The 12,232-nt window shown below is 39.1% G+C and overlaps 1 protein-coding gene across 1 annotated transcript in view; it reads left to right on the top strand.

Annotated features, from left to right (window-relative positions):
• The window catches only part of RYR2 (ryanodine receptor 2), a 717,900-nt gene that overhangs the window by 466,586 nt on the left and 239,082 nt on the right, over window positions 1-12,232 (top strand). Inside the window, exons 42-48 of the mRNA XM_084622892.1 lie at window positions 446-560; window positions 1,361-1,493; window positions 3,341-3,444; window positions 5,472-5,607; window positions 6,612-6,798; window positions 7,759-7,861; window positions 9,769-9,889. Coding sequence (XP_084479018.1) covers window positions 446-560; window positions 1,361-1,493; window positions 3,341-3,444; window positions 5,472-5,607; window positions 6,612-6,798; window positions 7,759-7,861; window positions 9,769-9,889 — 899 coding nt within the window. The remainder of the gene's footprint in view (window positions 1-445; window positions 561-1,360; window positions 1,494-3,340; window positions 3,445-5,471; window positions 5,608-6,611; window positions 6,799-7,758; window positions 7,862-9,768; window positions 9,890-12,232) is intronic.

Genomic DNA, 12,232 nt, shown 5'->3' on the forward strand with positions numbered 1-12,232 from the left:
CGAACTGTATGAATGTGCTGAAATCCAGCTAACCTGTTAGGAGAGGAAATATCATGCCATCATCATGACGAGGTATTTTCCACTGGATTTGAACTAAGGCCTCTAACTTGACTTATGATCTCTGTATCATGTGGCTTTGCGAACATTCCATGTAGGTAATACACAGTGAAATAAGCATTCAATCCTTTGTGCATTTTCTAGAATTTCATTAAATTACAAGGATTGAAATCAATCAATAAAATTCAATAATTTCTAACACTTAACTTTATTTGTGCCCAGTCCTTCTGTCCCTGTGCAAACACAGGGCGGTATACCTAGGTAAGAACTGCAAGAGCAGGCTTGTTCTTCAGACTGGTAGTTGTGTGAGTATCATGTGACAGAGAAATTAAAATGTGTTCCCTGAACAGTACATTTTAATCCATTTTCTTATTATGTTTCTTTATAGAGACATCATGAATAATAAAGTGTTTTACCAACATCCTAATCTTATGAGGGCTCTAGGAATGCATGAGACTGTCATGGAAGTGATGGTCAATGTACTCGGAGGAGGAGAATCCAAGGTAAAGAATTTCACTGGCAGAAGAGAGGGAATTTAGAATGTGGCCTTTTAAAGCTTTGATTCTGCAAGGTGCTCAGAAACTCATGGAAGTGCTGAGAGCCCTATACTCCCGTTCTTTTCCCATTGGCACAATATAAGGTCAAGTTCTTAATGAGTAGAATCACCTTTTACTGAAAAAGTTGTATATCTTCTAATTATTATCCTAATAATATTACATTACAAGGATTCCATTTTTGTTTGTGAATTTAGAATAGGATACGAGCAGTACTATATTCTCACGTGGGAAAGGAAGGACAGCCAAAAGCATTTATAACCTACTATGTTTTATAGGTATTGGTTTCAAAGGATTCTTGATCTGCATGGTATGTGGAAAAGATTCTAATATATATAAAAACCAAAAAGGATACTTAGGGATTTCCAAAATGAAGAGTGTTTTAGAGTAAGATTTTTTTTGGAAACATCTGATTAGAGATGGCTGTAACATCAGGCTCTGCATCTGAGCTTTCCTATATTTCAGTGTTTGAATCTAGGGTTTAGGTGTGAATCCAGTTCTCTTTCTTGTTAAGGCCACAATCTGTGCAACTAAACTTAATGAACCATGCACTTGCCCAGAGTCCCGTTGATTTCAATGGGATCTGCCCTTGGAAGATCATTTTGCGGGATTGGTACCTACCTAATTGTGTTTACATACACACACAAAAAAAATATGTGAAGACAAATATGTAAAAGGACCCAGCATATGATGATTTTTTGGTGATTTTTAGACATTTTTGCAACTCTAACTTAGTCTTGTTTGTCTAGGAAATCACGTTTCCTAAGATGGTGGCAAATTGCTGTCGTTTTCTATGTTATTTCTGCCGCATCAGCAGGCAGAATCAAAAGGCTATGTTTGATCATCTTAGTTACTTATTGGAAAACAGCAGTGTTGGACTTGGTGAGTAGTAACATAAAATGTATCCTAAATTGTGTGTAAAATACAGTTTTAAATGTTTTCATTGATTTATAAGTTATGAACAAACAGAAAAACAGTACAAAAACCTTCAAACTCCATGTTTAAAACACAACATTCTGCTTGGTAGCATGATTTTATTTTTTTAAACTTGAAGTTTCTATATTATTAAATGTGAAAAAGACCTTATGCAATTGTATTATTTAATGCAGAAAACCCCATAAACAAACAACCGCCCACCCTACATGAATTCAAAATTATGGACACAATTTCAGCAAAAATATCATTTCATGCCTTTGGGTTGGATTGCACCTTGTAATTACCCCCTTCCCTCCTCCCCATGTAAAGGGCAGAGTCTATTTGTGCTGCTCTAGGAGCTGAAGATCTTTAACAGAACAGTTTAACTGTAAGAGTCACTGGTCAATGCCTGCTTCCCCCTTTCTACAGGGATTTTCCTGGGACAGCTTTTCTCCCTACCCACACAGGCCAAGACGCTCTGGGTTGTATAGGGAAGAGGCAGAGCCAAGAGCCTGCCCACCTGTACAAGGAGGGTGGGAGAGTAGCTGGTGCTTGTTCACTTACATGGGTGTGGTAGGCAGTTCACAACTGAATCCTAATGTAAGGTTTTCGTGCTAACATTATCTTGTCCACGATGCTTATGCTGAGGCTCAGAAATGGCACAGAAATGTGAAATGCCACTTTTGTTTTATTTTACTGCTTTTCTTCTGGACTACATAGTTGTATCTGATTATTTTGATGCTCAAAAATTTAGTTACCAAATTTTTCATGTTTAACATATTTTTACATGTCAGAAGCATAGCCCAAAAGTATGTTTAGAGTGAAAACAGTTAAATTGTGTTTGTACTGGACTTAGTCAATGTTACTGTGAGACCTTTTGCTAATATTATGTTAACATTGGGGGGGTTTCATTTAATTTCCATTTTTTTTAAGAAAAGGGAAAAAAAAACCTTTTATTTTAAATCTGAAAAATATTTCCCAATTATCCATAACTCAAACCATGTCTAAATGGATTTTCTTTAAACTTCCCACTCACCCTCCCCTCTAAAACAATAATCATCTTCCACCTGAAATGAAGCATTTGTATTTGTAGACTAAAAAGATAATTTTGCATAAAGTTCTCATTGAATGAAAACACAAGGTTACAAGGGGACTTGATATGGGCCTCACACTTGGAAATTTCAGCACCATGAACGCTTATATTATAGTGTTAATAATGGTATTGGTAAAAAAAAATAGTTAAGTGGTATCTGTGTAATAAAATTCTGGGATTGTCCCTGGAGTGCGTCTAGAATGTCTGTTTGTCAGTATGAAGTGATAAAAACAGCTACAAGCATTGTTGAAAGCCCCTCATGGCAACACACTTGCTTCATTCCCCATACATATAACCCTCCCAGCAAAACGCAACCACCCACAAAACAACACAACCAGCATACACAAACAGGCAAATACATAGAACAGGCATGCATAGCCCCTCCCTGCAGGCACAGCTGAGAGCCCTTTTTGTTTAGAATATCACCAGGTTCAGTCATCACTGGGGTTCGTGGTCTGTTAGCATCACATTTTTGAGTTGTCAGCCATCTCTTGTTTTTTTTCTTCACACATGATATTACAAATTATACACATACAACTGCATGGACTTTCAGCTACTAGTTGGTTATTAATGCCCAAACCTCAGATGTTTGCCCCATGGTTTATTATAACTTTAATGGTAAATATATTTGTCCTCTGGATACGTTTGTATTTTTATAAGCTATTGCATCTTTATTATTTTTTATTTAAATTACTAACTTTGGCAACTGTTTTATTAACAGCTTCCCCTTCTATGCGAGGATCAACCCCTCTAGATGTTGCAGCAGCATCTGTGATGGATAACAATGAACTTGCACTAGCTTTAAGGGAGCCTGACCTGGAGAAGGTTAATGATAGTATTTTTCTAGCATTTTCCCAGGGTGTGTGTAGGTACATAAAATATGAATCAACAAGCATCTATAACTACAAGTAATGGATTACCTGAAGTCATATATTTCTTGGACATGTGATACTTCTGTTTGTATTATCTATGCTAGGCTTTCGAACATTTTCAATCTGAAAACTTTACATTTACTCAGTGGAAAAATTTTACGATGTAGCAGTAGTGCAGTAGGACCTAGAGACCCCAGTCTTGGTGCAGACCAGATTGTCTTAGGCCAAGTACAAAAATACAGTCCCTGTCCCAAAGAGCTTCATTTTAAAGTATGAGACAAAAGATAACACATGTGGGGATGCACAAAGTAGCAATTATGATTAACCTAATAAGCAACCATTACAGCACTACAGCTGCCTAGCCGCTGTCAAGTGTTTTGTAGGCATCACAACAGAAGTGAGTTTTAAGGAGGTACTGGGACTTAATCTACACTTAAAAGTTTTACCAGCATAGTTATTATGTTGGATAAGGGAGTGATTTTTTTGCTGACATAGCTAATCAGTAAAAGCTGCAGTGTAGTCTCCATGCATCTGAAGAAGTGGGTTTTTTACCCATGAAAGCTTATGCCCAAATAAATCTGTTAGTCTTTAACGTGCCACTGGACTCCTCATTGTTTTCATGTAGGCATAGTTATATTGACATAAAAGTGCTTATGCTTGTTCCCCAAATTGGCATAAGCTGTAAGAGTATAAGCAATTTTATACTGATATAACAGTGTCTGCGCTGGGAGGGTTTTGTTGGTTCAGGTGTTCTGGTGTAGTCAAACTGGCAAAATTTTCTACGATAGATCTTCCCATGAAGAAGAAAATGTTAAGGGCTTTGCAGATTTTTTTGGGGCATTCCTCTCATGTGTGAGAGCAGCCTGAGAGTAAGTGCAAATGTGTTTAAAGGAAGATTCAACTAGTGGTCATTAAAGGTTGGTGATAAAGCAGAGAGGACATCTCAGTATCATAAAATGTAGAATGGCGCTAAGTTCTGAAGGGCCATACAAGTGTAGACAGGTAATTTGTGCTTGATGTGGAGAAGGAGGGGGACTAGTGGAGAGAAGTAGGAGGGTGAGATAACTGGAACTCCAAGTCAGGAGGATGATCTTTGCAGCAGCATCAATGGATTTAAGAAGGGCAAGATGGCATTTTCCAAGGTTAACAAGGAGGTGATTGCAGTAGTCAAGACCTGAGATGAAGAAAGTTTGGATGGGAGTTTTATCTGCACTTACAGAAAGGCTGGATCTTAGAGATGTTCAGGAAGAAGCAGGATGACTTAGGTGTAGCCTGGATTTGTGGGTCTAGAGGAATGGCCAAATCAAAGATGACACCCATGTGACAGGACTGTGTCTCAGGGATGATGGAATTGTTGTCGATGGTGAGTGAGAAATGAGGAAGTGGGAAGAGGCCAGGTTGGGGGACAGGAGGGAAATGAGAGCCCATTTTGGGGTACATTGAATTTAAGTTGATGCCTGGATATCGGTAAGAAGATGTCCAAAAAAACAACAGGCCAAGAGTTTAGTTTGGACAGAAGGAGATTGGTTAGAATGGAAGAGCATATCTGAAAGGTGTCAGGATAAAGAGACTAGTTGTAAACTTATTTTTGAATAAGGATAGAGTGTGAAGCGAGAACAGGAGGGAACTAAGAATAGAGTCATTTGGGACACTCGCTGAAAGTTGGAGCAGAAATGAGAAGTGCTGAACAAAGTGCTGAAGGAATGATGAGAGAAGAAGGAAGAGAAGAGAGAGGACAAGATTTCATGATGTAGATCATGTTTGGTAGATGATGGTTGAGGATGATGATGATGATGAAGTACTAGTCCTTAGATTTGGCCAAGTGGAGGTCATTTGAGACTTTAGTTAGAGCCATTTCAGTGGAGCTTAGAGGGTGGAAGCCAGATTGGAGGGAGTTTGAGTAAACTACCTTTTAAAAACAGTAACTTTCTCCTTTTCAACAATAAATGTTTGTCTTTTTTCATCTTACCTTATTTTTAGGTAGTTCGCTATTTGGCTGGATGTGGTTTGCAAAGCTGCCCTTTGCTGGTTTTTAAGGGATATCCAGACATTGGATGGAATCCAGTTGAAGGAGAGCGGTATCTGGATTTTCTTCGCTTTGCAGTTTTTTGCAATGGTACTGTTCTGTAATGTTTAAATAATTGTATATGTAAAATTTGTCATTGAGGGCTTGTCTACATGGTGATCTATTGCACAGAAAGCTGAGGTCTGACTCTACAGCGCTCTAGCTTGCCATGCACTAAGTTGCTATGTGGACTGCTATAGCACACTAAATTTTCTGTAGTGCATAGCAGCAGGATCCGCACAGCCTCTTAGTACACAGCAGATTGGAGCACTCTAGGTTCATGCCCCAGCTTGCTGGGCACTAAATCGCCATACAGACAGGCACTTAAATTACAGATACAGTCAAAGGTCATGACATAACGAACAAAGTAAACTTATATGGCTCAGGAAGCCTATATAAGATCTGGTTTAAGTGTTTAACTGGTGCAATGATTCTTGCACTAGCCCTCTGGCACTGGTACGAATTTTACCATAGGTGAATGGCATATGTGTTAGTCACTTTTTGGACCATAACTTAATTTAAAATTCAGTGAAATAAATATTCTGTTACTGTATACTTAACTTTCATTGCAATAATCATCAGAAGTTGTGTGCTTGTGTGTGTGTAATATAAAATTCAGCTTCATCCTATTGGTCTAATAGCTTATAACCATGCTACTAGATTTGTTGAGTTTCATTTATAAATCTTTTAGCTATATGCTGATGAAATTCACACAAGGTCTAACACTTTCCGTCTCTTTGATTTCACAATATCAAGTAAGTGTTAATCATATGAAATTTCTGAAGGCAGAATTGAACAACAGAAGAGTGAAAGAATTTAAATATGTAAACACTAATCTTCTTTGCTTCTTTCTATTGGCATTACACAATTTCATACATCTGATTTTTTTTTAAGAACAGCTGAATAAAGTTGAATTTTGTCTTTCATATTTAAGTCCAATCTGCCTTGTACTGATGCATATGTAATGTGTATTCATCACCCACCTTATATCAGATCATATCTCAGATGTACACTGAATGGATCCATTTACCAATATTTTTTCTGTATGATGCTAGGAGAGAGTGTTGAAGAGAATGCTAATGTTGTGGTCAGGCTACTTATTCGTCGTCCTGAGTGCTTTGGTCCAGCATTGAGAGGGGAAGGAGGTAACGGGTTACTTGCTGCCATGGAGGAAGCAATAAAAATATCAGAAGATTCTACTAGAGATGGACCTTCCCCAAGTAATGGATCCAGTAAAACTCTGTAGGTGCAATGGGGCTGTTCAGTTTACCTACACCTTTTGTTTTATAATCCTATTTATGGAATTCAGTATTTCTTTTTACCATATTTTTAAAATATTATCACATAATCTGACGATGTGGGGCAGGAAATATTCTCTCCTCTTCCGAAAATTCCATTGGGTGTGCATCTTCAGCCAAGTGAGGCCCCTGCAACTGTCCCTGAACTCACAAATGTCAGTCTGGATGACTATTTTCAAGATGAACAGCATCTTTAGGATTCCTTCTTGCTCCTATCAGTCAGGTGTAGATAGGAACCAGTCTCCTGTTGTGGAGTTAGGGAGAGACTGCATGTAGCTTGTGCTTCCCCTATTGTTCTTCTCAAACACCATAGGGCTGGATGGAGTCTTAGGGTATGTCTGCCTTGGAGTTAGACACCCACAGCTGTCCCATGATAGCTGATTAGGGTTCGTGGGGCTCAGGCTAAGGGGCTGCTTAAATGCAGTATAGCCGTTTGGGCTCAGACTGCAGCCCAAGCTCTGGGACCCTCCCATTTCTCAGGGTCCTAGAGCCAGGGATCCAGCCCAAGCCTCAACATGGCTGCCTTAGATATTTTCAGGTTAAAAAAAAATGCCTCTTTACTCCACAAACACAGATTCTCTTTCTTAGTTACTTTACTCTTGCTGCAATGCTGCCCCTATTGAAAGAGGAGTGCTTGAAATTGGATTACATAGCTTGCACAGTAGAAAACGAAAGGTTAAAAAGTAAGAATGGAAATGTCAGTATGATCACTGAGGACCAAATTCTGCTCTCAATTGCTTCAGTATAAATCCAGAATAACTTCTCTGAGGGTGATGGAGTCTCCCTGGATTTTAACCAGTGTAAGTGTGAGCTGACTTTGGCTCCAACTTTGTGCTGATTTCATAGCTGATGAAAAACTCTTGTTTTTTTTGTATTTTGTTTCCTGTCACAAATAAATAAAAAGTGAGATGGAAGAAGAAGATGACACTATCCACATGGGAAATGCCATCATGACCTTTTACGCTGCTTTGATTGACCTGTTAGGACGTTGTGCCCCTGAAATGCATGTAAGTTTTTTGTCTCTGCAAGTACAGCTATTTTCTTACTGATAGTCTGGTGTTTTAGTTCATTGGCCTTTTCACTGCAATACATGTTATCCCTTAGTATTGAAACAATGTTATGCCAGTATAATATTTAAATGTGCAGATGTGATTTAAATAAACTGTATGTGGGATCATTTTGATATTAGTTAAATCCAATGTCCAGTTGCCAGTTTCTTAAGGATTTCCATGTAACCTGTGCAGAGGCAAAATTCTGCCTTCAGAATCTGTGTGGCACATCTGAGCTCCAGTAATTTTCCCTTATTACATGTGCAGAACTTCCAATGGGTGTACCAGTATGTATGGGCTTGTAGGGAAAGCAGAGAATCATCAGTCAAGATATACCACCTGGCTCTAAGATCACCATTTTGCCCGAATACACGAGAAGGTTTAGTCAAAGAAAAATGTTGGAGAACCCCTGAATCTTCCCTGTTTTGTCTCTCACTGAAACCTATTGTGCATTTCTGCAGTCGCTAACAGGAACAAAGCAAAATGTCAGGTTGCCTCCTTTCCTACGAGGAGACTGAAAATATCCCATAAAGTTGCCTGAAGCATCAAAGAGATACTCTTGAACTAAGTTCTCCCATGTGGTAGTGAGACTATCCAGACCAAACTGCCCTCTTTTTTCACAGCTGTAAACTATTTCTTAAACAACAAGCAGTATTTTTTTACTCGCATTACATACACTTGAACTCACATCACTCACATATAAAAGAAAGTAAAAATGATGTTGCCATCCATTAAAACATGAACAATCAATTCCACTCCCAAAGATAGACTGTGGTATTCCACCATGATCTTTGTACTGTATTAGCATCACCTAGGGATACTAGTCAATGATCAGGGTCCTTTGTGCTAGGAGCTATACAGATATATGATAAACAGACAGACCCCACCCCGGAGAGTTTACAGTCTAGGCCCCAGTCCTGCAAAGGCTTATGCATATGCTTAACTTGATGCATGTCAGTGGTCTCACCAAATTTATTAGGGCTACTCCCATATTTAAATATGTATGTAATTTTTTTCATTACTGGGGCCTGGGTTATGACTAGATGCAACAAGTGGATGAGGCAAACTGACAAGTGGGAGTGGGAAGTATAAGGTAGGAACCACTTGTGCTCATTGAAGTTCAAACTATGGCCTCATTTCTCTAAATAACACTGTCTTGCACAGGTTCCCCCAAATGTCAGGTTTATACAGGGTTAGGCATCCTCAAAAACTGGAAGTATCTATATTATAAATTCTCTGTATGTGTTTTTGTGTTGTTTTGTTTGAAGAATAAACATTATTTTGACTAAAAAAGGAATACTTGTGGCACCTTAGAGACTAACAAATTTATTTGAGCATAAAATAAAAGCTCACGAAAGCTTATGCTCAAATAAATTTGTTAGTCTCTAAGGTGCCACAAGTACTCCTTTTCTTTTTGCGGATACAGACTAACATGGCTGCTACTCTGAAACCTGTCATTATTTTGACTAGTTTTCATAAACCCATGGTCACCCTGAAGGAGCCGTAAGCTAACTAAGATAGTGAAGCTGATGATGATAGAATAGCTGAACTCATCAGCATCTCATGGATTTTCTTTCACCAAGCCTACTACACGTTGACACCCTGCCCTCTTCCCAGGGGTCTCAGCATTTCACCATGAAAATGTAGTCATTCTACATTAATAATAAAACCTTTATAGCACTAAGTCCCACAAATTTGCATCTGGGTAAAAAAAAATGAAATATATATTGAGTGAAATGTGTATGTTTTTTTATCATTGGCTCAGCACTCATTCTTGTAAATGTGTACTTCTGAAGGTTTCTAGAGTATGCAGGCAAATATAGTTACAGGGAAAAAAATGTTAATTTTTGTTACTCTTCCATTAGCTAATCCATGCTGGCAAAGGGGAAGCCATTAGGATCAGGTCAATTCTGCGGTCTTTGATTCCCCTGGAAGATCTGGTGGGTGTAATTAGCATTCCTTTCCACATGCCAACAATAGCTAAAGGTAAGATGATTGCAGTGCATTTCTTTCTCCCGCGTCAACTCATTCTTTTGAATTTTGCTATTAATATGTGAATATTTATATCCATATTTCCCACACTGGGGAATTTAATTATTCATGATGTGAACTAGAAAAGTCATACCACTTTCTTTGATTTTCTAGATAGTGATTCTATGTCCATTTTTAAATCAGTGGCAAAACCTCCACTGATTTCAGTGGGATCGTCATTGGGTCTACAATGGCCATCAGATCTCCTAACAATGGTAGACAAAGTGGGAATTTTAAAGGTGCACAGGAGGGAAAGTAGAGAAGGCTAATTACTGGGAATAGAACAAGATAAGTTTCATGAAGGATCACCTTCTAAGCGCCCTCTGTTTTAAGGAACTAGTTTAATGTATCCTTTAGGTTTCCAGTGCAATTTATTCAGCAAGCAAAATTAGCTGGCTTCTTGTGGTAACACTTAAGACAGGTTCCATTGTTCATATCTGGCTTTTATTAAAAAGTCTATCTGATTTTTTTAATTTAAACCGTTCCATTTAATATACCATGAACATTATTTATTGTTTTCATTCTTGGCAAATAAAACACAACATTTCTGTATTTTCAGAATATATTGACACTCAGAGAATGGAACAAGCCCCTCACTTTTTACTATAGAGCCCTACTTTTATCACAATGCCACAACATTACCATTTCTGAATCTATAATAGCACTGGGAGCACTTTCTTTCCTGAAGTATGTGCACTGGGCACAAGTATCAAAAGGCTGTTCATGCTCCTCCATGTTTCTGTTGCTGGAGGGGAAGGGTGACAGTACGGCTGTGATGCTGACACCAGAAACTGGAGCTTGATCCCCACTTTAGCACATACTATTTACTTTTAGCACATTCTGTTTGCTTTTTAAGGAATTTTTTTTTGTTTTAAGCCTTTAAGATGCTGTTCTTTTTTGGTAGGTTTCAGATAAAGTTTTTTTCTTTTTTTCTGGAAAATACTAACAAATAGATATGAAGAACCCCTTAAGACCTTTTTTAAAATAATCCCACTGTGATGGAGTGTGCTGCTCCTTTAAAGGAAAAGCTAGAGCATAGGACCCTGACAGCCTGGGGTGTAATCAAGGAGGAACTGCCCTGCCCTAGGGTGAGGCTGCGTTAAACAGCATTCAGCAGAAAGCTTAACTGAGCCTGGGAGGGTCGGGGGACAAGGAGCCCTGCAGGTTGCAGTGGGTGGTGGTTTCTCTGACAGACTAACCACACCAAAGTCAGATTTTGTTTTGTCAACTTCAACATTTGGGAGTTCTGAACTAGGGTGCTGAGGTGAGAACCTTACAAACCGTTTATTGTGACGGCTCCTGTCCAGAAAGCTTGTTAGAAGGGACATGCTATTTTGTTAGTGTGTGTTGGATTGTCCTTGCCCTGGGCTGTTGAAGTGAATTTATTGCTGTCCCAATCAGGGGAAATTAAGGTGTGGCACATCGGCAGCTCCACAATGGGAACATAGGGACAATCCATGTCTTTATACCCACAAACATATTTTCTCTATTTTTCTACAAAAAATTTTTAAAAATCCAACTCGCCATCTCTTTTCCTGAGAGACTGGTAATCTAACCCCTAGTTCTGGCACCACAATCTTGTTGTTTGTTCTTTATCTCCAGCAGAACTTATAGTATGCCTACACTGGAGCTGGAAGGTAAGTTAAAATTCTAACATACCCACATTAGCTCTGATTGAGGTACCACATTAAAAATAGAAGTGTAGTCACAGAGGTGAGAGGGACTAGCTGCCCCAAGTATGTACTCAGATCAGATTGTACTTGAGGTGACTAGTCCCTCCCATGGCTCATGTACAGTGGCTACACTTCTATTTTTAGTGTGCCAGCTTGATCTGAGCTAGTGCCGGTATATCTCCTCAAACTGGAATTTACACCTTCCAGCTCTAGTTTAGATGTACACTGTGATCCTGATCCTGCAACTAACTCCTCCTGGGCATAGCCCTGCACCCACATATGGGCCCAACATAGAATCATAGAAGATTAGGGCTGGAAGAGACCTCAGGAGGTCATCTAGTCCAACCCCCTGCTCAAAGCAAGACCAACCCCAACTAAATCATCCCAGCCAGGGCTTTGTCAAGCCAGGCCTTAAAAACCTCTAAGGATGGAGATTTCACCACCTCCCTAGGTAACCCATTCCAGTGCTTCACCACCCTCCTAGTGAAATAGTGTTTCCTAATATCCAACCTAGACCTCCCCCACTGCAACATTGTTCCTTGTTTTGTCATCTGTCAAACTGAGAACAGCCAAGCTCCCTCCTCTTTGGAACGCCCCCCCTTTCAGGTAATTGAAGGTTGCTATC

Source organism: Lepidochelys olivacea (genome assembly GCF_965140295.1).
Source record: "Lepidochelys olivacea isolate rLepOli2 genome assembly, chromosome: 3".
Classification (NCBI taxonomy): Eukaryota; Metazoa; Chordata; order Testudines; family Cheloniidae; genus Lepidochelys; species Lepidochelys olivacea.